At 37.7% G+C, this 23,668-nt stretch overlaps 1 protein-coding gene across 3 annotated transcripts in view; it reads right to left on the bottom strand.

Annotated features, from left to right (window-relative positions):
- COP1 (COP1 E3 ubiquitin ligase) overlaps nucleotides 1-23,668 on the bottom strand; it is an 88,067-nt gene that overhangs the window by 12,863 nt on the left and 51,536 nt on the right. For 2 of the 3 annotated variants that reach the window (XM_060197894.1, XM_060197893.1), the window contains exons 15-18: nucleotides 11,461-11,577; nucleotides 5,702-5,819; nucleotides 3,264-3,388; nucleotides 1,495-1,655 (exon numbers count right to left, since the gene is read on the bottom strand). In XM_060197894.1, the coding sequence (XP_060053877.1) occupies nucleotides 1,495-1,655; nucleotides 3,264-3,388; nucleotides 5,702-5,819; nucleotides 11,461-11,577 (521 nt within the window). The remainder of the gene's footprint in view (nucleotides 1-1,494; nucleotides 1,656-3,263; nucleotides 3,389-5,701; nucleotides 5,820-11,460; nucleotides 11,578-23,668) is intronic. The other variant, XM_060197896.1, reaches the window with a different exon arrangement.

The raw sequence follows: 23,668 nt of genomic DNA, 5'->3' as shown, positions 1-23,668 counted from the left end.
TGAGCTTTCAAAAGAGGGGAAATTATGTAAATCATTATTCTCCTATCCTTTACCCTACAAGCTTCAGGAACTTTTAATACAATTCTTGATGTTTCAAGTCACAAAAGAAAATTACCACCCTTGAAAATAGCCAACAACTTTCCAGAGGATAAAGTGTATGTGTGTGGGGGGATGGGTGGGTGTGGGCACTTCTGAAGTCTTAAGTATCCTTCATAAATACTGCTTTTACCACCAGATAACTATTTGAAATTGGTGGCCCAAAAGCAGAGAATTAATCATGATGTGGTTCAGAATCAGTAAAACAATGAGGGTACTTGAAGCCACTTTATATAGTATGATCACCTAAGAATAATAGTAGTTATTTGCATTCTCCAATCAGTTTTTATTTTGTTCCAGTAGTTTCAAATAAGAGTCACACCAGAGAAGGATCCAAAGATACAGTACATTTATCTCCTTTATGTAACTCAAGTGTCTGAATATTGTCCTAAATTTTCCCTAGCCTTTTCTTTTCTTTCCTTTTAATCTGTTATTTCGCCAACCTTAGCAAATGATGCCAGGTGAAAAGGTTCAAAAACTAGGCTTACATTCCTAGGCTATATAATTATTTCTACTTGTCTACATTCCAATGATTTCAAGTAAGTTTTTATTTTTTAAAATACATCTACATGGGCTAATGCTTCTAGTTCTTTTTAGGACTGATTTCAATCCTCTAGCTTGCAGTCAGCAAAACTAAAGCTGATTAACAGAACTTTGATCAATACAGCAACAAAATATATCCAAAGTTTAATTGCACCTAGAATGCAAACAGCTTGAAGTTCACATTAAATATGAACTTTTTTGTGTCACAACTGAAACCAACTAAGTAAGCACCTAAAAGACTATTATTTAAAAATGACCTTAATAGTGTCTATATAAATTAAGATAGCATGAAAGTATTTCTTCATAGAACTTATGAGAAAGTCTATACTTTGAAATGTATGAATAAGTGACAAGTTTCAGACAACTTTTTCTTTGTAACCTAGAGTGGCAACTTTCTTATAATGAAATTAAACGTGCTAAATATTCTCTGAGTCACAAGTGTAACATGTGGAGAACAAAATCCTGCTCTAAAATGGCATTTTAGTGAGTATACATATAGGCTACTCTCCTTTAACCCCCAATCCAATCGTCTTCTCTCTTAACACAATAGAGATTCAGGTGCATGTTTAATGAAGTCTATGTGATCATTAAAGTGTCAGAGACAACGGAATAATGGCTATGACAAGAAATGCACAAGACGCTATGGGCACTTAGGACAGACATCATGTGGCCATGACGCTGTTTCATTAGTGTCATGTCAATTACTACCTAATATACCTGTCTCCTTTGTTGAGACAAAACATAAAATACTTATCACACATCAGCCTATATTAAAAAAAAAAAAAAAACTTATGTAAGCACAAAAACATAAAGCTTTCTGAGACACTAAGGTGAAACAATGACATGAAAACTCACCCCATCTGGCAGTGCCCTCCAGCACACAGCACTAACAAATTCATTTGTGTCATCTTCTTTTCGGTCTTTGTCCAGAACACTTTTGACCGTATCAAATTTAAAAGTTAGCAAAGTCTTAGAAAGTCCTTTGTAGTACAAGTAAAGAGAGTTGTTCTCACTTCCTGGGGAAAAAAAATTTTTTTTTTGTATAATTGAAAAACTCAGAATTAGGATATCACAAGTATAAGGTAATTATCGCGCAAGATTTAATTAAACCCCAAGATTAATAATCATTGACAGTTACACTAGAAACCATAGAGTACAGATTTCTTTGGAAACCTGTTAAGAAAAAAATTCACGTTGGAGTACTGCATCAAAGTAAAAGACTGAGGTGGCAGGGGGAGGATTCAGGTCCTGGAACATGATGGCAGAGGAGGACCCTAGTGGGATTGAATTGCTATATGGAAAACTGGGAAATGTTACACATGTACAAACTACTATATTTCACTGTCAACTATAAACCATTAATAACCCAATAAGGGAAAAAGTACAAGAAAAAGAAAAGAAGAGAAAAGAAGAGAAAAGAAAAGAAGAGAAAAGAAAAGAAAAGAAAAGAAAAGAAAAGAAAAGAAAAGAAAAGAAATAATTGGGAGTTCGGAGGTAGGGCAATGGGTTAAGGCAATGTGGTGCAAAAACACAAGGACTGGCGTAAGGATCCTGGTTCGAGCCCCGGGCTACTTACCTGCAGGGGAGTCGTTTCACAAGTGGTGAAGCAGGTCTGCAGGTGTCTCTCTTTCTCTCTCCCTCTCTGTCTTCCCCTCCTCTCTCTATTTCTCTCTGTCCTATCCAACAACAACAATAATAACTACAACAATAAAACAAGGGCAACAAAAGGGAATGAATTAAAAAAAAAAAACCAATGTTAAATTTTATAACAATATTGATTAATACTAAAGTTGCCATGTAAAAAGCACTTACAGCAGAGGTCTAGGAAGAATCTGAAATGTATTTTAAGATGATTCATATTATAATTTCTATTTCCACTAATGAACAAAACAAGAGGTATACTACTTAAACACAAATTTTAACAACCTACAAAACTCATTTCCCTTTTTTCAAAAATGATAGTGTTTCATTAAAAGGATAGTCTAGAAACCTTCACTTCTGTCTCCCTAGCCTGAAACCTCCATTTCTGAATTGTCTATCAAAGGATAATTATGTGAGAGATTTGCTTTGGTGGAGTATGGGTTCTTATGCATGTAGAAGAGTCAACTTTACTGAATAAGTGCTATCCTGTTTGAAAGCACTGATGAACGTTAAAAATTCAGGCATTAGATATATCAATTTGAAAAGAAGCAAATTTGATATTTCTACTTCTGGTTTAAACTTGTATAAAATATCAGGAGTAAAAGAACACCCAAAATTTTGCTAATGCAGAGAATACTACACTGAGGAAAAATTGTTATCAAGATTAAGAAAACAAAGCCTCCACTTGAACATAGTAGCAGAAGTGGGTATTTTGTCTTCTTTAACTTACAGAAATTATGCTATAATGGAAAACAATACAAAATTACTTAGCAATTCCAGTGTATTTCATATAGTCAGAGTTTTTGCTGAGCAGAGGAAGACCTAATGCTTCCTCAGTACAACCCAAGAAAAAGTCAAGAAGCCAAGACACTGAGTTTATTAAGCTCCCTACTAAACAGAACAATTCCTGTCATAGTCTATTTTTATTGAATGCAATTTCAGATACCTATCAATTAGTTATAGGAAAAGACGATCTCACTTACCACAAGCTATATAGTCTCCATTGGAAGCAAGACCCACAAAGTTTTTTTCATTGATGTGACCCTTGAAGGAACGTAAACAGTATGGTTTTCCCACATTCCATAGTTTCAGCTGGCTGTCTGTAGAGCTGAGACAAATAAAGAATTAGAACCCATGTAGGACCTCATGGCATGTAACTCATCACTACTGAAGAGAGACAGCCTCATACTCGAGATTCTGAAGCCAGACTGTTTGAATCACAATGTATCAGCTCTTTGCTTCTAACTTTGGGAAAGCTATACAGCTTTTTGGGCCTCAAGTTTCCCACCAGTTAAATATAGACTACAATGGAATTAAATTATTCCTATAAGACCATGTGAAAATGAACTCATTTAAGATACTTTTAATCATCCCTGAACATTAAGAATAACTACGCTTCACAGATGGTGAAGCAGGTCTATAGGTGTCTATCTTTCTCTCCCCCTCCTCTCTTGATTTCTCTGTCCTATCCAACAACAACCATAGCAATAACAATAACAACAACGATGATGATAAAACAACAAAAGAGAAAAAAAATGAATAAATAAAGTTAAAAAAAAAGAAGTAATAACTAAATACTGGACATCAATACCACACTCCCACAATCACAATGCAGTATGGCTGAGTTTGAGAACACGCTCCTTCCACTTTCAACTCAATTTACTTTTTTAAAAAAAATTTATTTATTCCCAACCAGCAGGGGAGTTGCTCCACAGGCGGTGAAGTGGGTCTGCAGGTGTCTATCTTAATCTCCCCCCTCTGTCTTCCCCTCCTCTCTCCATTTCTCTCTGTCCTATCCAATGATGACGACATCAATAATAACTACAACAATAAAACAACAAGGGCAACAAAAGGGAATAAAATAAAGAAATTTAAAAGTGTTTAAAAATTTATTTATCAGATATAGAGAGGAACTGAGAGTGAAGGAGGAGATAGACACTCACAGCACTGCTTCACCACTCATGAAGCTTGCCCCCTGCAGGTGGGAACTGGTTTGAACCCAGGTCTTTGTGCATGATAATATGTACTCTCAACCAGGTACACCACCACCAGGCCTTCACAATTCAATTTACTTTTAACTGCTGGAGATTACTGTATACTGAATATAAGCTATTTTCACAGATCAGGTTTTACCTACAGAGAGGGATACTATAAATGGATGAACATAAAGTAGTTTATCTTACTGAGATAGTATGTAACTAAAGTTATTTACCAAAATAACTGAATAAAGTAAAAACCCACTGATAATCCTATCATACAAAGAAGTCTTCAGATTTAAATATTCACCAGGGTATTATTTTTCTCTGAATTTCAGTTATAATAATTAAATCATGCCATACATATTGGCTTGTAATTTGACTCTCCTTTATTCAGCTATTTGTTTGAGTTTTAATTCTGTAAAACAAATGAAGTTCAAGATACCACAGATAGCCAAAACTAACTCCCCTTCCCCAAAGGCGAAACTCTTTAAATACTTCTCTATTATTTCTTATGTTTTCAGGATAACATTTATCTTTGGACATTTGTTATTTGATCATCAGTATTATACTGAATACTACTTTGAGTATATGCACTCTACTGGACATAAATACAGAGAGGTTGCAGCAATGTGTATATTTTAACATTATTATTTAATATTCTTAAGTATAATTGTGGATGACTTTTGTACTAAGTATGTCAAGGTTTCAAATATATCCATGAAAATGTTATCATGACTTATAAAAGAAAAAAAATAGATGCTGAAAACACTAACATTTCCATTAAAAAAGTCAACTAAGATATCCAAATTATATAATTAAATACAGATATATTTCAAATAACTGAAGTCAAACTATTTGATTCTACATTTTGAAAATACTATACAATCCATTTTTGGATCTGAATAAATTTCAACATTTACTGCCTATTTTTACTTCTGAAAATAAGGCACCTTTTTACTGGTTACCACTTAACTAGATCTGTCAACTAACAACTTATATTACATTTCCTCTTGGAAAGCACAATTCCTACTTTTTTTTTTTCCATTTTACATAATATATTTCAGTACAGATTAGTAGTCTTTACAAATGGCCTCACACATGTAAGATATGTTTTCTAGCAACCACTGATTTATATTCCTGGTATGTTACTCTTTTCTTAAGGAGAAATAGTGGCTAAAATTTAATCTGAATGAAGTTCAAATGTTAAAGAGCCTATGTTAAAAACTAGTATCATCAGGATTGTATTCACAAATAACACATAAAACCAAGTAATACAGATCTGAATATATATGTATTTTAACTAAACAAGCTATAAAAATCAACTATTTAAGAGAGTACATACACTACAATGCTACTCTTTACATGAATCCACAGTGACACTACAAATGGGTAGTAACAGAACTTTGTGTTGGAACTCTACCTCTGAGGAAAGCAATACTCACGCAGAAACAATTTCCTCACCACTCACAAACTTTGCATAAGAGACTGCTTTCCGGTGTCCTTTGAATACCATGATTGGCTGTTTAGTGTTACGAAGGTCATAGTAGTGAACACAGTGATCTACAACAGAACAAAGAGAAAAATACAGTAAACAAAGGAAAGCTAATTGTAACTCTTGGAGACTAAGATCTATCAGATACTATATCTGAAAAATTTGAATGTATTAAAAATGGTGTGTGTATTTATTTTTAATAACATTATTATTTACTAAAGAGTTTACATTAACCAAACCTAAAAATATTTATCAATAACACAGATATATTATTTTCAAATTCCAGTTTGTTCGCTCTAGGAAAGTACTTTGCAGTGGCATAAATGCTATTAACCAGAACAACCAATTTTATCATTTGCCTTATAAAAACTGTTTTTTTTCTGGGGGGGTGGGGTATTAGAACTCGAAAGAGAATACCTCAGGAGTATCCATTTTTCTTTTCTATTATAAAATTATAAGATTCTTCAAATTCGTATGTAAGAAACTCTAACATATTACTGAAACCAGATTAAGGGTTCCATATTTTAGTCTTACAATACTCTCCCAAACTGGCAAAAAACTGTATTTAAACTCTATAAAAAAATTTCATGTACTAATAGCATAACAGATAGTCAATAAACACCTTTGCCACATGTTAAAAAATACTCTCTTTTCGTAAGAATGTGCTTTAGAAAATCTCAAGGTTTAAGAATAAATAAAGGGCTGGGCGGCGACATCCTTGATAGAACGCACATATTACCAAGAACAAGGGCGTGGGTTCAAGCCCCCATCCCCACCTTGTGCCCTCCTGCCGGGAGGGAAGTCTAAGGATAGGGGTGATAGAAGGGTTAATGGGAACTTCACAAATACTGCTATAGGCTTCTCTCCCTCCCTTTCTATTTCCCCTTCCCTCTCAACTTCTGTCTCAATCCAAAATAAGTAAATAAAAATATTTTTAAAGAATAAGTTTAAAACGTTTAAGATAAAATAGGAAGCCTTTTCCATAATATTAACCACAAAGAGGTAATTTAAATTTGCAAGTCTATCATTTTCAAGGAACCATGAGTTAGGATCTGATATTTTAAGAAATGGTTATGGGATTTTAATTATCAAAACAAAACTTTAATGTTATAAGCACCAGTTAAAAAAGTATTTTGTTGTTGTTGTTATAGTAAGAGGCGAGGGGAAAAAAAAACAATCAAGTAAAAGCACAAAAAGAGAATGGGTTCATTACATCAACTAGTTAAAACAACAACAAAAAAATATCACTTGTTAACTCACCAAATTACAACTGGGATTTCTTCAGAAACTCACTAAGCCATAGATGGGTATAGGCACATGTGGTCAATGAACAGAAATGGGGTGAGGGAGAGATTCTCAGGTCTTAAAAACCTCCTCTCAGGGGTAGCTAGCACCACTTTGGTAGCTACACAGTGGAGCACATTGTCAGAGGAAGAAAAATGGGAAATTTTGGGCACTTAACCTGTTAACTTAGGGATAACATGATATTAAACTAGCTCACAAGGACTCACCATGTTTAAGAAAACTCCTGGATAACAGCCTTGTGATCAGCTCAACCCCACCCCTTCCAACCCCCCAGCCAGCTAGGAAATTAAATACCAGCCAACTTCTGAATGCATCACTAGGGATTAGCAGCTGCAGCACTTTGCTCCCCTGACCAACTAGTTAAAGCAACAAACAAACAAAAAATACCTGAAAACTTAAAATTGTAACATTTTAAGAAACTCAGCCGCAAGTAGATTCAGGCACAGGTAGTCAGTGGATGGAAAAAAAAAAAAAGGGATGAGAGAGAGATTCTCAAGATTTAAGAAGCCATGCTTAGTGGTAGCTGGCACTATTTTGGTAGTTACACAACACAGTACTTTGTCAATGAGGAATTTCTTGGTGCTTATAACCTATGAACTCAAAGGCAACAAGATATTGAACTGCCCACAAAGGCTCACCAAAATTTAAGAGGAAATCTAGCCAAAAACTAAACCTGTAAGGACTGCTCAGGGCCTGTCACCTGGCTTGAGAAATAAAACCTCCTTGTTCATTGAGCACTTAGGAAAAAGCAATTCTCCTATGCTGTTAGCTCCCAGATATGGGGAACACAGCAACAAGACCCTATATTGATATCACAGGCACTAAATCAGGCTTGCAACACATAATAGCCTTGCAACACACGAATATCCCCTTCCTCACCACAATATTTAAACAGGGAAATTCATCATCATAGACACATCACTACCACAGAAGCCACATTAAATACAGAAACAGAAATACAACAAACAACAATGCCAGAAACTACAAATGAACACACAGACATGGATTTGGAAAAAAGAGGACAGAGATAGTGTTCAGATAAATCAAGACAGTAAACTAATCAAATACACATCTAAGAACTCAGTGATAAATTCAAAGACCATTTTACCAAAAAATTACAACGCACACACACTCCAAACAGAACCGCAGGGTGTGAAGGAAACTTTTAATGCAATTCAGGCTCATGAAATGGGCCTAGGAAGTAGAGTGAATCACATGGAAGAGAGAATATCAGTGCTAGAGGATATCATCACCACACTCTGTTGGAGAGGAAAGGTTTAGGATAAATGAAGCACTCCTCTGTGAAATAGCAAACTCCATCACAGCCTCCCAATTTCAGTTTATACTATAAAGCAATAGTAATTAAAATAGCATGGTAATGGGATAAAAATGGGCATGTGAATGGAACAGAACTGGGAGCCCAGAAATGAGTACACACACATATAGCCAGGGGGCAAAATGACTCAGTGAGGGTAATGAAGGCCTCTTCAACAGATGGTGCTGGGAAAACTGGATACCCACATGTAGAAAAGTGAAACCAGACCACCACCTAACACCCTACATCACAGTCAAATCTAAAAAGGTCAAAGTTCTGGATATTAGATCAGAAACTAAAATTTATAGAAAAAAAGTGATGATGAAATTTTGCAAGAACTTCATATTAAAGATATATTTGGAAACTCAATGCCATAAACATGGGAAATGAAAACAAGAATAAAATGTGGGACTACATGAAACCAAAAAGCTTCTCATATCAAAAGGAATCTACACAAAGATAAGGAGGCAAGCTAATAAAAATATCTGCACATCCAACAAGTGACTAAAATCAAATATCTTGACCCAGCTTTCTAGCCCCTTTTCCAGCCATGACATCAGACATATCTCCTCAGACAATAACTTGGTCCACCTGCATATTAAATGTCAGGCACAGGTAAAAACTAGTAAAGTCATGGGCCCCTTGGAATATACGTAAAATAGACCTACTAGCTTTTTCCAAAATGGAGACCCCAATTTTCATTTGCAATATTCTTACCTTTAGGTCCATGATTAGTCAATAATTAGTTCTGCTTTATATATTAACTCTTTTTCAGCCACCAGGTTCCAGATGATACCATGATGCCAACCTGACTTCTCTGGGCAGATGACCCCACCATGTGTCTTGGAGCCCCTTTCCAAGATCCCTATCTCACTAGGGAAAGAGAGAGACAGGTTGGGAGTATGGATTGACCTGTCAATGCCCATGTTCAGCAGGGAAGCATTTACAGAAGCCAGACCTTCCACCTTCTGCACCCCATAATGACCCTGGGTCCATACTTCCAGGGGGTTAAAGAATAGGAAAGCTATAAGGGGAGGGGATGGAATACGGAGTTCTGGTGGTGGGAACTGTACCTCTCTAATCCTATGGTCTTGTCAGTGTTTCCATTTTATAAATAAATTCATTTATATATATAAAATAATCAAACATTTATACAGAATTGGTATAGATCTACAAAAGAAGTATCAATGACCCAATAAAAAAAGTGGGCAAGAAATTAAAGATACTTTAAAAAAAATTTTATTAACTTTATTTACTGGATAGAGACAGCTAGAAATCAAAAGGGTGATAGAGAGGGAGAGAGACAGAGAGATACCTGCAGCACTACTTCACCACTCACAAAGCTTTCCTCCTGAGGTGGGGGTTGGGGGCTTGAACCTGGGTCCTTGCACATTGTAACATGTGTGCTCAACCAGGTGAGCCACCACCCGCCCCTAAAGATAGAGTTTCCTAAAGAAGAGATACACATGGTCCACAGACTTAGGAAGAAATGTTTCACTTCACTTGTTAGAGAAATGCAAATTATGATCCCACTGAAATTCCATTTTACCACTGTGAGACTGGCTTACAACAAAACAGAAAATGACAGGTATTGGAGAGGTTGTGGAGAAAAATGGGTTCTGCTACACTGCTGGTGGGAATGCAAACTGGTACAAACCCTTTGGAAGACTGTATGGAAAGTACTTAAACAAATGAAAATGGAATTACTTTATGATCCAGCAATACCACTCTTAGGCATTTATCCAAAGGACATGCAAACACTAATTTGAAGGGACATGTGCACTCCTATGTTCATCGCTGCATTATTCACAATAGCCGAGGGGCAAAAGCAGCCTAAATGCCCATCAACAGATGACTGGTTAAATAAGTCATGGAATATATACTCTATGGAATACTACTCTGCAATTAGAAATGATGATATTGTGTTCTTTGGGACAAAAATGAATGGAATTGTTGTGACTATGTTTTGTGAAATAAAGAGATGAAGACAGCTACTGGATGGTTTCACTGATATGTGGAATCTAGAGAACTGATAACACATGAACTTGCACACAGACACACAGAGAAATAAAGAAGCAAACAAACTGATTTTAAGACTTTATGAGAACTATGATACTTATCTTTGAGAAGTGGGAAGGAAGGGCACAGAATTTTGGTGGTGGTTATAGTGTGGAACTATGCAACCTCATGGTGTGGAACTAACCATCTTGTAACCCACTATTAATCAAAAATAAAGGAATAAAGAGTGCCATGGACATGTTTTATCTTCCAAACTATAACATTTTTAAGACAAAAAGGAGGAATAAACAATAATTATAACAATACTGTAAGTGTAAATTAGGCCTACCCATGCAAATCCAGACAATCCACTGCTACAGTTAAAACCAATACTGTGGCTAGGAAGACAGGATAATGGTTATGCAAAAGACTCATGCTTAAGGCTCTGAGGTTCCAGGTTCAATCCACAGTACCAGCATAAGCCAGAGCTGAACAGTGTTCTGCTCTCTCTCCCTCTCTCTCTTTCACAGATAGATAAATAAAACATATTTTTAAAAAAGCAAATACTATAGCAAGACTCTCTGCTATGATGTTAACAGTCAGAATTTTTCTGAGTACTTACTATTAAGCAAGTACTACACATAGACACAAGACTGTCTATCTTATTCACAGCCCCTAGATGGGTGCTTTGTGCATTGTAAGCACTCAATAAATAACTGTTAAAGGAATTAATAGGTCTCCTTTAATTAAAAAAAAAAAAAGCAATCCTGTGTCTACTAATACAGCTAAACTGTTTTAAACAACATTATGACCTAACTTTGAGAATAAGTGATAAGCATCAGTTCATACATTCTAAGACTTAAAGGAACAACAAAATAATCAGCAAATCCATCCCTATGTATTAAATGTGGCTGACAAAATGCTGAAATTAAGGGGTAGCACTAAATGAGTAATGACAGCATATTGCACGCTTCTAGTTGAAAGTCTAAGAACAAAATTTAAAACAAATGAGATTATTCATTTTTAAATGCTCTTCTGTCTCAGCTATGACACTCAACATCAAAGAAGACAAGTAAGCTTTAATTTCTTACCAGCACAGCCAAAAGCCAAATGGTATCTAGAAGAGGGGCTGAATTTAACGCAGCATACATTAGCCTTGGCCTCGATGCTTGCCACTGAGTTGTCTAAGTTGGTGGACCACAGCTTCACTAAAGATAAAGATGATAAATGAAAATAAATGGCTTAGCAAATGTTAGTTGAACAGACTGCCAACACACAGTGACTTAATCATGCCTAGATAATAGATTGTCTTTAAAAACCTGAAAAGGAGGGGTTCCTATGGAGAGATTCCAGGATGATGAACTATAGCAATGTGAGAAAGACTGGTGTAAATGAAGAAGGCAAGAAAATTCCCAGGCCTTCCCCCACACACTTGGCCCTGTGCATTTTCCAACTAGCTGTCCCTAAACTGTATCCTTTCATATATTTATTTGTGTGGGGAGGGGAGGCATGCATACAAATACTATATTTCCTCCAGTTTATACTATCTGACTACATTTTCTAAAACAAAAATTCAGAGTATACCATCTGATAGTTGCAAATTATCATACTGTGGCAGGCTCTAAACAAGTGGAACTAGGCCTCTGTAAACCCTCTCCACAATGAATGCCCTTTGTCCATCTCTGTTCATAAGGAAGTCTCTTTGCCAGCTGTATCCTTTTATAATAAACCAGTAAATTAAGTAAAATGTTTCTCTGAGTTCTACCAGACACTCCAACAAATTAATCCAACCACGTAAAGTGTCTTGAGAATCACTGATATTTATAGCCAGTATGTCAGAAGTACAAGAAAACAACCAGACTTTTGACTGGCACCCTGAGTAGGAAGGGGTTGTTGGAACCTCCAATTCATAGCCAGGTTGTCAGAAGCATGATAAAACAACCTGGTTTCCAGACTTGTGGAACCTGATCCTATCTTTAAATAGTGTCAGAACACTTAGTTTATATGCCAAGCACTACTTAGAAGTGTGAGAAGAAAAACACAATTCTCTTCTAGGCATATATCCTAAGAAGCCAAACATACTTATCCAAAAAGATCTGTGTATACCTATGTTCATAGCAGCACAATTTGTAATAGCCAAAACCTAGAAGCAACTGAGGTGTCCAACAACAAGTGAGTGGCTGAGAAAGTTGTGGTATACATACACAATGGAATAGCACTCAGCTATTAAAAATAGTCAATTCACCTTCTTTACCCCATCTTGGATGGAGCTGGAAGATACCATGTTAACTGAGTTAAGTCAGAAACAAAAGCATGGGGGCAGAGCCAAGATGGCAACTTGGAAACAACAACTGGCATGAGCTCCAAAAAAAAGCAGTGTACAACCTGGGATTCTCTGGAGAGGGTAGGATAACTGGCACATTGGTGGAAGGGTGAATAGGGGGTGGTCAGGATGACAACAAAAAAAGATTCCTGTAACCCACTCTTGGGTTGGCAAACAGAAGCCAAACGGACAAAGAAAGGAAAATCTTAGGCTTCACTATTTCTGAACCCATCATTACCCCCATCCTAGAAGGGTTTGCCAGCTGCTCCTAGCAGGCTTCCTGCAGAACTATTTTCTTTAACAAGATTCCTGGTACAGCAGAGGTGTCAATCCAAACTTTTTCTTTTTCTTCAATTTTCTTTTTTCTAGGTGGGTTGAGCTCTATTTGAGTGACAAAATACCTGACCAATGAGAGTATCAGCCCTGCCTGGGAAAGACTAACTAGAGGTTTTTTTTTTTTTTTTTTTTATACTTCTTATAATTGGTTGTTTTTACTCAGGCTATATGCAGCCAAATCTGGAATGGTCCAAGCTGTAGACTGACTGTTAGGGTTTTTTACTCTACCCTATTTTATTACTATTATTATATATGCATGTCCCTTTCCGTTCCTCTTCAGGTTGACTAAAATTAACTGCTGTTACCTTTTACACTGATAGGTGACTGGGTGTCCTATCCATTGTGAGAGGAACTTGTTTCTCTCTCCTGCTTCCCTCCACTCACCTTTTTCTCTCCTCCTAGCTAATTCAAGAAAGAAAAAGAAAAAAACCTCTTTTCTTTCACTGCCTCCCCCACCCTTCTTCTTTTCTTCGTTCTTTTGCCTTCTGAATTCACTGACACTTGTTTGTGAATTACTTGTAGAAGAAATCTGTGTGTGTGTGTGTGTGTGTGTGTGTCTTTTCTACTTTCCTTTCTCCTTCTGCTATCCCTAGAATTTATAGTGGACAGTAGATTTGCATACTTGCCTACTCTTGATTTCCCTTATTTCCTTTCTCTTTCTTTTGGTTTTGATTACTATTTTTTCTTGGACTGGAGGTGTTCTTTGGCTAATTGGTATTGGTTGAACTGCATAAATTCTTACTTCAGTTACTACTATTATAATTGCTGAGGTTGGTGACTGCACTTGTCATAAAGGTACAGCATGGCTAGTACTCAAAACACAACAACTGAAGAATGACAGAACAAAAGAATACAAACCACATCAATAAAAAAAATGGTCATATCAAGAGCAAATAAAACTGCTACCACAATGAATCAGGAGAGGAGCCCAGACGAAACTCTAAATCAGTCAGAAGTAACCATAGATAAGAAAAGTATGCAAGCAATAGAAACCTAGTAATCACAGAAATGAAGACAAGTATGGAGGAAAGGGCTATCAGAATTAGGGAAACAACAGATGAGACGCTCAAGGAATATACAAGCTACCTCGAGGTAATTAGAGAAGTGAAAGCTGAAATAGCTGAGCTAAAAGGCCAATGAGCAGATCAAGCTAATACTAACTGAACTGAAAAAAAGAAGCTGAGGGAAGGGAAAGCAGACAAACAGAAGCAGAAAACAATTAGCCAGACAAAGGGTGAGCTAGAGAAAACTAAGAGGTAAAAGAGCTAAAAAAGAGATTGAGAGACACTAAAAAAAACAAAAAACAAAAGAGACATATGGAATGATCTTAAAAGAAGCAACATTCGTATAATTGGCCTACCAGAGGAAGAAACAGAGGAAGGGGAAGTAAACATCCTAGAGGAAATAATAGAAGAAAACTTCCCAGACCTAAACAACAGAAAGGACATTAAGATTCAAGAGGCTCAGAGAGTCCCAACCAAAATCAACCCAGACCTCAAGAAACCAAGACACATCGCTGTTACAATGAAAAGACGTAAAGATAAAGAAAGGATCCAAAAGGCTGAAAGAGAAAAACAAAAAGTTAACATACAGGGGAAAATCCATAAGACTATCAGCAGACTTTTCTACTCAAACTCTAAAAGCCAAAAGAGAATGGCAAGATATCTATCAAGTCCTCAATGAAAAAGGGTTATATATCCAGCTAGACTTTCATTCCAACTAAATGGAGAGATCAAAACCTTCTCAGACAGGCAATCATCATCACCAAGCCTGCCCTGAAAGAGGTTCTAAAAGACCTCTTATAAACAAAAACATCACCAGAATGCTTGCCATATATCAGAGCAAATAAAAAAATGTTGAATAATGGCACTGCAATACCGTAAATCCATTATATCAATAAATGTCAATGGCTTAAACTCACCCATTAAAAGGCACAGAGTGGGAAATGGATCAGAAAGCACAACCCAACCATATGCTGCTTGCAAGAATCCCACCTGACCTAACAAGACAAACACAGACTTAAAGTGAAAGGATGGAAAACTATCCAACAGGCTAATAGACCACAAAAAAAGGGCAGGAACATCCATCCTCATCTCTTGACACAACAGACTTTAAATAAAATAAAGTAATAAAAGATAGGAAAGGCCATTACATAATGATCAGAGGATCAATCAACAAAGAAAATTTAACAATTATTAACATCTATGCACACAATGAGGGGCCATCTAAATATATCAAACATCTACTGAAAGAACTATAAAAATATATCAATACAATAATACAATAATAGTGGGAGACCTCAATATCCCACTCTCACACTTAAGACAGACCAACGAAGCAGAGAATCAACAAAGAAACAAGAGAATTAAATGAAGAGATAGACAGACTGGACCTCCTGGATATTTCAGAGTTCTTCACCCCAAAAAACAGGAATCCACACAGCACATCCTCAAGGATAGACCACATGTTAGGCCACAAAGACAGTATCAACAAATTCAACAGCACTGAAATCATCCCAAGTATCATATTCTCAGACCATAGTGGAGTAAAGCCAACATTCAACAACAAAAAGAAAAACCACCTAAAAATCAAGGACATCTTTGATGAAACAAACCCAACTGCAAGGAAGATTAAAGCAGAAACAAACCAGTGGGATGACACCAAATTCAAAAGCTTCTGCACAGCCAAAGAAACTATCACACAAACCAAGAGACCCCTCACAGAATGGGAGATCTTCACATGCCATACATCAGACAGGAGACTAATAACCAAATATACAAAGAGCTCAGCAAAAATAGCAAAAAAAAAAAAAAAAAAAGACCCAGACCCTATCCAATAAATGGGCAGAGGATATGAACAAAACATTCACTACAGAGGAGATCCAAAAGGCTAACAAACATAAGAAGAATTGCTCCAGGTCGCTGATTGTCAGAGAAATGCAAATTAAGACAACACTGAGATACCACCTCACTCCTGTGAGAATGGCATACATCAAAAAAGACAGCAGCAACAAATGCTGGAGAGGCTGTGGGGACAGAAAACCCTTCTGCACTGCCAGTGGGAATGTAAATTGGTCCAGCCTCTGTGGAGAGCAGTCTGGAAAACTCTAACAAGGATAGACATGGACCTTCCATATGACCCAGTAATTCCTCTCCTGGAGATATAACCCAAGGACACCTTAACAGCCGACCAAAAAGATATGTGTACACCTATGTTCATAGCAGCACAATTCTAAATAATAGTAGTAATAGCTAAAACCTGGAAGCAACCCAGGTGCCCAACAACAGATGAATGGCTGAGAAAGCTGTGGTATATATATATATATACACAATGGAATACTACGCAGCTATTAAGAACAATGAACCCACTTTCTCTGACCCATCTTGGATGGAGCTAGAAGAAATTATGTTAAGTGAGATAAGTCAGAAAGATAAAGATGAGTATGGAATGATCCCACTCAAACAAAATTTGAGAGAGAATAACAGAAAGAGAAACTCAAAGCAGATCTGACTAAATTTGTAGTAGGGCACCAAAGTAAAAGCCCTGGGTGGAGGGTGAGGGTGGATGTTCAGCTTCATAGGGCGGGGTGGAGGGAGGGGGAGGGGATGGGACAGTCTTGGTGGTAAGAATGGTGTTTATGTACACTCCTATCAATTTATAGTCATATAAATCACTAATTAATATGAGGGGAAAATGGATTGAATGTCTCAAACTTTCTATAGCACAGACTGAGTCTTTTTTTATAAAGTTTTTTTAATATATATTTATTCCCTTTTGCTACCCTTGTTTTATTGTTATAGTTATTATTGTTGTTATTGAAGTCATTGTTGTTGGATAAGACAAAGAGAAATGGAGAGAGGAGGGGAAGAAAGAGAGGGGGAGAGGAAGATAGACACCTGCAGACCTGCTTCACCTTTTGTGAAGTGACTCCCCTGCAGGTGGGGAGCCAGGGGCTCAAACCGGGATCCTTACGCCAGTCCTTGTGCTTTGTGGCACATGCGCTTAGCCTGCTGCTCTACCGCCTGACTCCCGAGTCTTTTTAATACATAGGCTGAGTCTCTGATATGCTGACTCTCTTAAAAGCTTAGTCCAGGGAGAACAAAAGCCACTGTTGGCATAGCTGTATACAAATAATGTCAAACATAAAATATGGTGAGGGTGTGTATGATACAGCAAATCCTAACAAAGGGATTTTACAAAATTAACCCAGTTGCCAAACAATGTGATTCTTGCAATAAGTATCTATTGTCTTCTTAAACCCTAAGACAACAGGAATCTCCCGCTTCTTCTATAGAGCCTGTTTCTTCCAATTCTGGAACCTCTGGGGTGGGGCTCACTTCCCTGAATGCTTCTCTCAAGTCAGGCCAAATGATATTGCATCCACAGATTCTAACATAATCAATGCAATAAGTACCATCTCAGCATGCTTCACCTCAGACTGTGTATAGAGATGTCAGGCATGGAATGCCAACCTTTCACCCTCATCACTCAGGTGAGACCTTTCCTTTCATGGTATTCTCTAATTCCATTCCAGGAGGTTCAATTCCTAACAAAGTCCCAAAACCTAGATATAGGGTAGGTCCCATAAGACAGAGCATATGTGCACATGTATCCATAAATTAGGGCAAAATATATACCTGAAAGCAAAAATACATAATAGTCTGTAGTGAATCAGTATCAAGTTCATAGAGAAATAGTGTCCAGTTAGACTTAGATACCCTCCTCACCTACTTCCTATTACAGTTCTCTCACTCACTCCAAAGCTAACCTTAGCAAAGCAAGGACTACAAAAGCTGAATAAGGGCAAGACACTGGCATACTTTAACAATGACTCTTTAGTCACTATCAGGCCATTCCACCAGCTGGGGCCCTAATCGGGGAGTCCTGAGATTCCCAAACAGACTTGATGGACCTAGAACTCAAATAAATCCCTCTCTCCATTGTTTCCAGTCATCTCTATCAGGAACAACAAAAAAGACCCCCTTGTGGGCCCCCCATAGGACCTTGCCCTCAACTTGGATCAACAATGGTAGAGAATGTTCCATCCTCTGAAGGGAGGATGGACAACATACTCTATGCTACACCTGAGGAAGATGAGTTGATACTGGGGCAGCAAGGAATGTTCCTACCCATGGCCACAGAATCAAATCTAGAGATCAAATCACAGAGAATCAAATCACAGAGCTCAAATCTAGAGGGATGTAGAGGTCACACAGGCTCCTAAGCTAATTATGGGCCCCAGATCACATTAAATCGATGGGGTTTACAGTAATATTTATACCCCTTTCCCATATTGGGGAGCTACTCTCTTCCCTGATCCAGCTTTCTGGTCCTTTTCCGAGCCATGACACCATCTCCCCAGGCAATAATTAGGATCCACCTGCATATCAGATTTCAGGTTCAGGCAAAACAAACAAACAAACAAACAAACAAACAACAACAAAAACCCCACTAGTATAGCTACAGGCCCTTTGAAATATAACTAAATATGCCTACTAGCAATCTACAAAATGAAGGACCCCCCCCCCCCAACACTTCTTCAGCATTATTCCAGCCTTTAGGTCCATGATTGTTCAACAATTTGATTGGCTTTGTATATTAACTCTCTTTTTAGCCACCAGGTTTCCGATGCTAGTAGGATGTGACCAGACTTCCCTGGAGAGACAACCCCACTAATGTGCCTTGGAGTTCTGCTTCCCCAGAGCCCTTCCCCAAGGCTGGGAGTATGGATCGACCTGTCAACACCCATGTTCATCAGGGAAGCAATTACAGAAGCCAGACCTTCAACTCTCTGCATCCCACAATGATCTTGGGTCCATAATCCCAGAGGGTTAAAGAATAGGAAAGCTATCAGTGGAGGGGATGGTATATGGAGGTCTGGTGGTGGGAATTGTGTGAAGTTGTACCCCTCTTATCCTATGGTTTTGTAAATATTTCCTTTTTATATAATTTTTTTTTTAAATGAAGACACAAGTTATAAAAGTTTTGGGGACATAGCTAAAGCAGTACTGAGAGGGACACTCATAGCCATACAATCACACACTAGAGAACAAGAAAAAGCTCAAATAAATGACTTTACTGCATGCCTTAAGGACTTAGAGGAAGAGGAACAAAGAAACCCTAAAGCAACCAGAAGTAGGGAAATCACTAAAATTAGAGCAGAAATAAACAACCTTGAAAATAAGAGAACCATACAAAAGATCAATGAAGTCAAGTGTTGGTTCTTTGAAAAATTAAACAAGATTGAGAAACCCCTAGCCAGACTCACTAAAGAAAAAAAAAAGAGGGGGTCAGGCAGTGGCGCAGTGGGTTAAGCGCATGTAGCGCAAAGCGCAGGGACCAGAGTAAGGATTCCGGTTTGAGCCCCCGGCTCCCCACCTGCAGGGGAGTTGCTTCACAGGCGGTGAAGCAGGTCTGCAGGTGTCTATCTTTCTCTCCCCTTCACTGTCTTCCCCTCCTCTCTCCATTTCTCTCTGTCCTATCCAACAACAAATTGCGTCAACAAGGGCAATAATAATAACCACAACGAAGCTACAACAAGGGCAACAAAAGGGGGAAAAAAAATGGCCTCCAGGAGGGTTGGATTCATGGTGCAGGCACCGAGCCCAGCAATAACCCTGGAGGAGGAAAAAAAAAAAGAAAAGAAAAAAAAAAAAGACTCAAGTAAATAGAATCGTAAATGATAGAGGAAATATCACAACTGACACCACAGAAATCCAAAAAATCATGTGAAACTTTTTGTGCCACCAAGCCAGAGAATCTGGAAGAAATGGAAGGATTTCTAGAAAATATATGCCCTTTCAAAACTGAACCAAGAAGAACTACAAAACAAAAATGCACCAATCACAGACATAGAAATCGAAACAGTTATTAAGAATCTTCCCAACAAAAAAAGTCCTGGACCAGATAGAAACGAATTCTACAAAACCTTCATGAAACAGTCAATAGCTATACTTCTAAAGCTCTTCCACAAGGTCGAAGAAACAGGAACACTGCCTTCCACTTTCTATGAAGCCAACATCACCCTGATATCAAAAGCAGAGAGGGACACAACAAAAAAGTAAAACTACAGACCAATATCTCTGATGAACATAGATGCCAAAATATTAAACAAGGTCTTGGCCAACCTGATACAGCAGTATATCAAAAAGATTGTTAATCACGACCAGTGGGATTTATCCCAAAAATGCAAGGCTGGTTCAACATACATAAGTCAACAATATCATTCACCATATCAATAAAAGAAAACCAAAAACCAAATGATTATCTCAATAGATGCAGAGAAGGCCTTTGACAAAATCTAACACCCATTCATGCTCAAAACACTACACAAAATGGGAATAGATGGAAAATTCCTCAAGATTATGGAGTCCGTATATAGCAAACCTACTGCCAACATCATGCTCAATGGACAGAAGCTGAAAGCATTCCCCCTCAGATCAGGGACTAGACAGGGCTGTCCACTATCACCATTACTTTTCAACAAAGTATTGGAAGTTCTTGCCATAGCAATCAGACAAGAGAAAGAAATCAAAGGAATACAGATTGGAATGGAAGAAGTCAAGTTCTCACTATCTGCAGATGATATGATAGTATATATAGAAAAACCTAAAGAATCCAGCAGAAAACTACTGGAAGTTATTAGGCAATACAGTGAGGTGTCAGGCTACAAAATCAATGTACAAAAATCAGTTGCATTTGTTTATGCAAAAACTAAAGCCGAAGAAGAGGATATCTAGAAATCACTTCCATTCACTGTTGCAGCAAAATCAATAAAATACCTAGGAATAAAGCTGACCAAAGAAGTGAAAGACTTGTATACTGAAAATTATGAATCAGTATTCAAAGAAATAGAAAATAATACCAAAAAAAAAAGGAAAGACATCCCATGTTCATGGACTGGGAGAATTAATATCATCAAAATGAATATTCTCTCCCCAGAGCCATATATAAGTTTAATGTGAGACCCCATCAAAGCTCCACTAAGCTTCTTTAAGAGAATAGAATAAAAATTATAATCATTTATCTGGAACCAGAAAACACCTAGAATTGCCAAAACTATCTTGAGGAAAAGAAACAGAAATGGAGGCATCACACTCATAGATCTCAAATTATATTATAAGGCCATCATCTACAAAACAGCCTGGCATTGGAACAAAAATAGGCACACAGATCAGTGGAACAGAACTGAAAACCCAGAACTAACCCCCCCACACCTATGGACATCTCACCTTTGATAGGGAGCCCAAAGTATTAAATAGAGGAAGGAGGCTCTCTTCAATAAATGGTGCTGGGATAATTGGGTTGAAACATGCAGAAGAATGAAACTGAACCACTTTATCTCACCAGAAACAAAAGTCAACTCCAAATGGATCAAGGACCTGGATGTTAGACTAGAACTATCAAATACTTAGAGAAAAACATTGTTGGAACACTTTCCCACCTAAAACTCAAGGACATCTTTGATGATACAAACCCAACTGCAAGGAAGACTAAAATAAAAGCAAATCAATGGGACTACATCAAATTTAAAAGTTTCTGCACAGCCAAAGAAACCATCAACAAACAAAGAGATGCCCACACAGAATGGGAGAAGATCTTCACATGCCATACATCAGACAAGAGACTAATAACCAAAATATACAAAGAGCTCAGCAAACTTAGCAACAAACAACAAAAAATGACCCTACCACAAATGGACAGAGGATATGAACAGAACACTAACTACAGAAGAGATTCAAAGGCTAACAAACACATGAAAAATGGCTCCAGGTCACTGACTGTCAGAGAAATGCAAATAAAGACAACACTGAGATACTACCTCACTCCTGTGAGAATGGCATACATCAAAAAGGACTGGGCAACAAATGCTGGACATGCTGTAGGGACAAAGGAACTCTTCTGTACTGCCAGTGGGAATGTAAATTGGTCCAACCTCTGTGGAGAGCAGTCTGAAGAACTCTCACAAGGATAGACATGGACCTTCCACATGACCCAGTAATTCCTCTCTGAGGAATATACACCAATGACTCCAAAACAGCTAAGCAAAAAGGTATGTGTAAATCTATGTTCACAGCAGCACAAATCGTAATAGCTAAAATCAGAAAGCAACACAGGTGCTTAACAACAGATGAATGGCTGAGAAAGCTGTGGTATATATACACAATGGAATACTACGCCGTTATGAAGAACAATGAAGCCACTTTCTCTGACCCATCTTGGATGGGGCTAGAAGAAATTATGTTAAGTGAGCTAAGTCAGAAAGATAAAGATGAGTATGGAATGATCCCACTCATAAACAGAAATTGAGACAGAATAACAGAAAGGGAAACTCAAAGCAGGTTTTGACTGAATTTGCAGTAGGGCACCAAAGTAAAAATCTCTGGGTTGAGGGCAGGGGCGGAAGTTCGGCTTCACTGGGGGGTTGGGGGTGGGATGGGGCACAGTCTTTTGGTGCTAAGAATGGTGTTTATGTACACTCCTAACAATTTTTAGTCATATAAATCACTATTTAATTAATATGATTGGGGGAAAATTGATTGAATGTCTCAAACTTTTTAATGCACAGACCATAGGCTGATTCTTTGATAGGCTGACTCTCTTAAAGGCTTAGACCAGGGAGAACAGAAGCAACCAGTGGCACAGCTCTATACAAATAATGTCAAAGGACATAAATTATGGTGATGTTATGTACGATACAGTAAATCCTAACAAAGGGATTTTTCAAAGTTAACCCAATTGACAATAATGTGATTACAGCAATAACTATCTATTACCTTCTTAAACTCTAAGACAGCAGGAACCTCCCACTTCCTCTATAGAGCCTATATTTCCCCAGTCCTTTAATCTCCGGGGTGGAGCTCACTTTCCTGCATGCTTCTCTCAATTCATACCAAATGATATTGCATCTGCCGATCCCAACCTAATCAATGCAACGAGTACCACCTCAGTATGCTTCACTTCAGACTGTATCCAGAGATGTCAAGCGTGGAATATCAACCCTTCAGCCTCATTACATTAAAAGGGTGAGACCTTCCCTTTCATGGTATTCTCTAATTCCATTCCAGGAGGTTCACTTCCTAAGAAAGTCCCAAAATCTAGATATAGAACATATGCTTACATGTATCCATAAATCAGAGCAAAATATATACCTGAAAGCAAAAGTACACAATAGTCTGCAGTGAGTCAGTATAAAGTTCATAAAGAAATAGTGTCTACTTAGACTTAGATACCCTCCTCACCTACTTCCTATTACACTTTCCCCACTCACTCCAAAGCTATCCTCATCAAAGCAAGGACTGAAAATGCTGAATAAGGGCAAGAGACTGGCATACTTTAATGATGACTCTTTAGTCACTATCAGGCTACCTATTTGGGGAGTCTTGAGATTCCCAGACAGACACAATGGGCCTAGATCTCAAATAAATCCCACTCCCCAATGTTACCAGTCATCTCTGTCAGGAACAACACAACAAACCCTTTTGTGAGCCCCCATAGGACCTTGCCCTCAACTTGGATCAACAATGGTACAGAATGCTCCACCCAAGGAAGATGGGTCCTGAAATCAGGGCAGCTTGGAATGTTCCTACTCATGACCACAGAATATGAGCTCAGATCTACAGGGATACAGAAATCACATA

Source organism: Erinaceus europaeus, chromosome 9 (genome assembly GCF_950295315.1).
Source record: "Erinaceus europaeus chromosome 9, mEriEur2.1, whole genome shotgun sequence".
Classification (NCBI taxonomy): Eukaryota; Metazoa; Chordata; class Mammalia; order Eulipotyphla; family Erinaceidae; genus Erinaceus; species Erinaceus europaeus.
The sequence above is the reverse complement of the archived record's forward strand: the minus strand, read 5'-3'. Positions and strand labels throughout refer to the sequence as shown.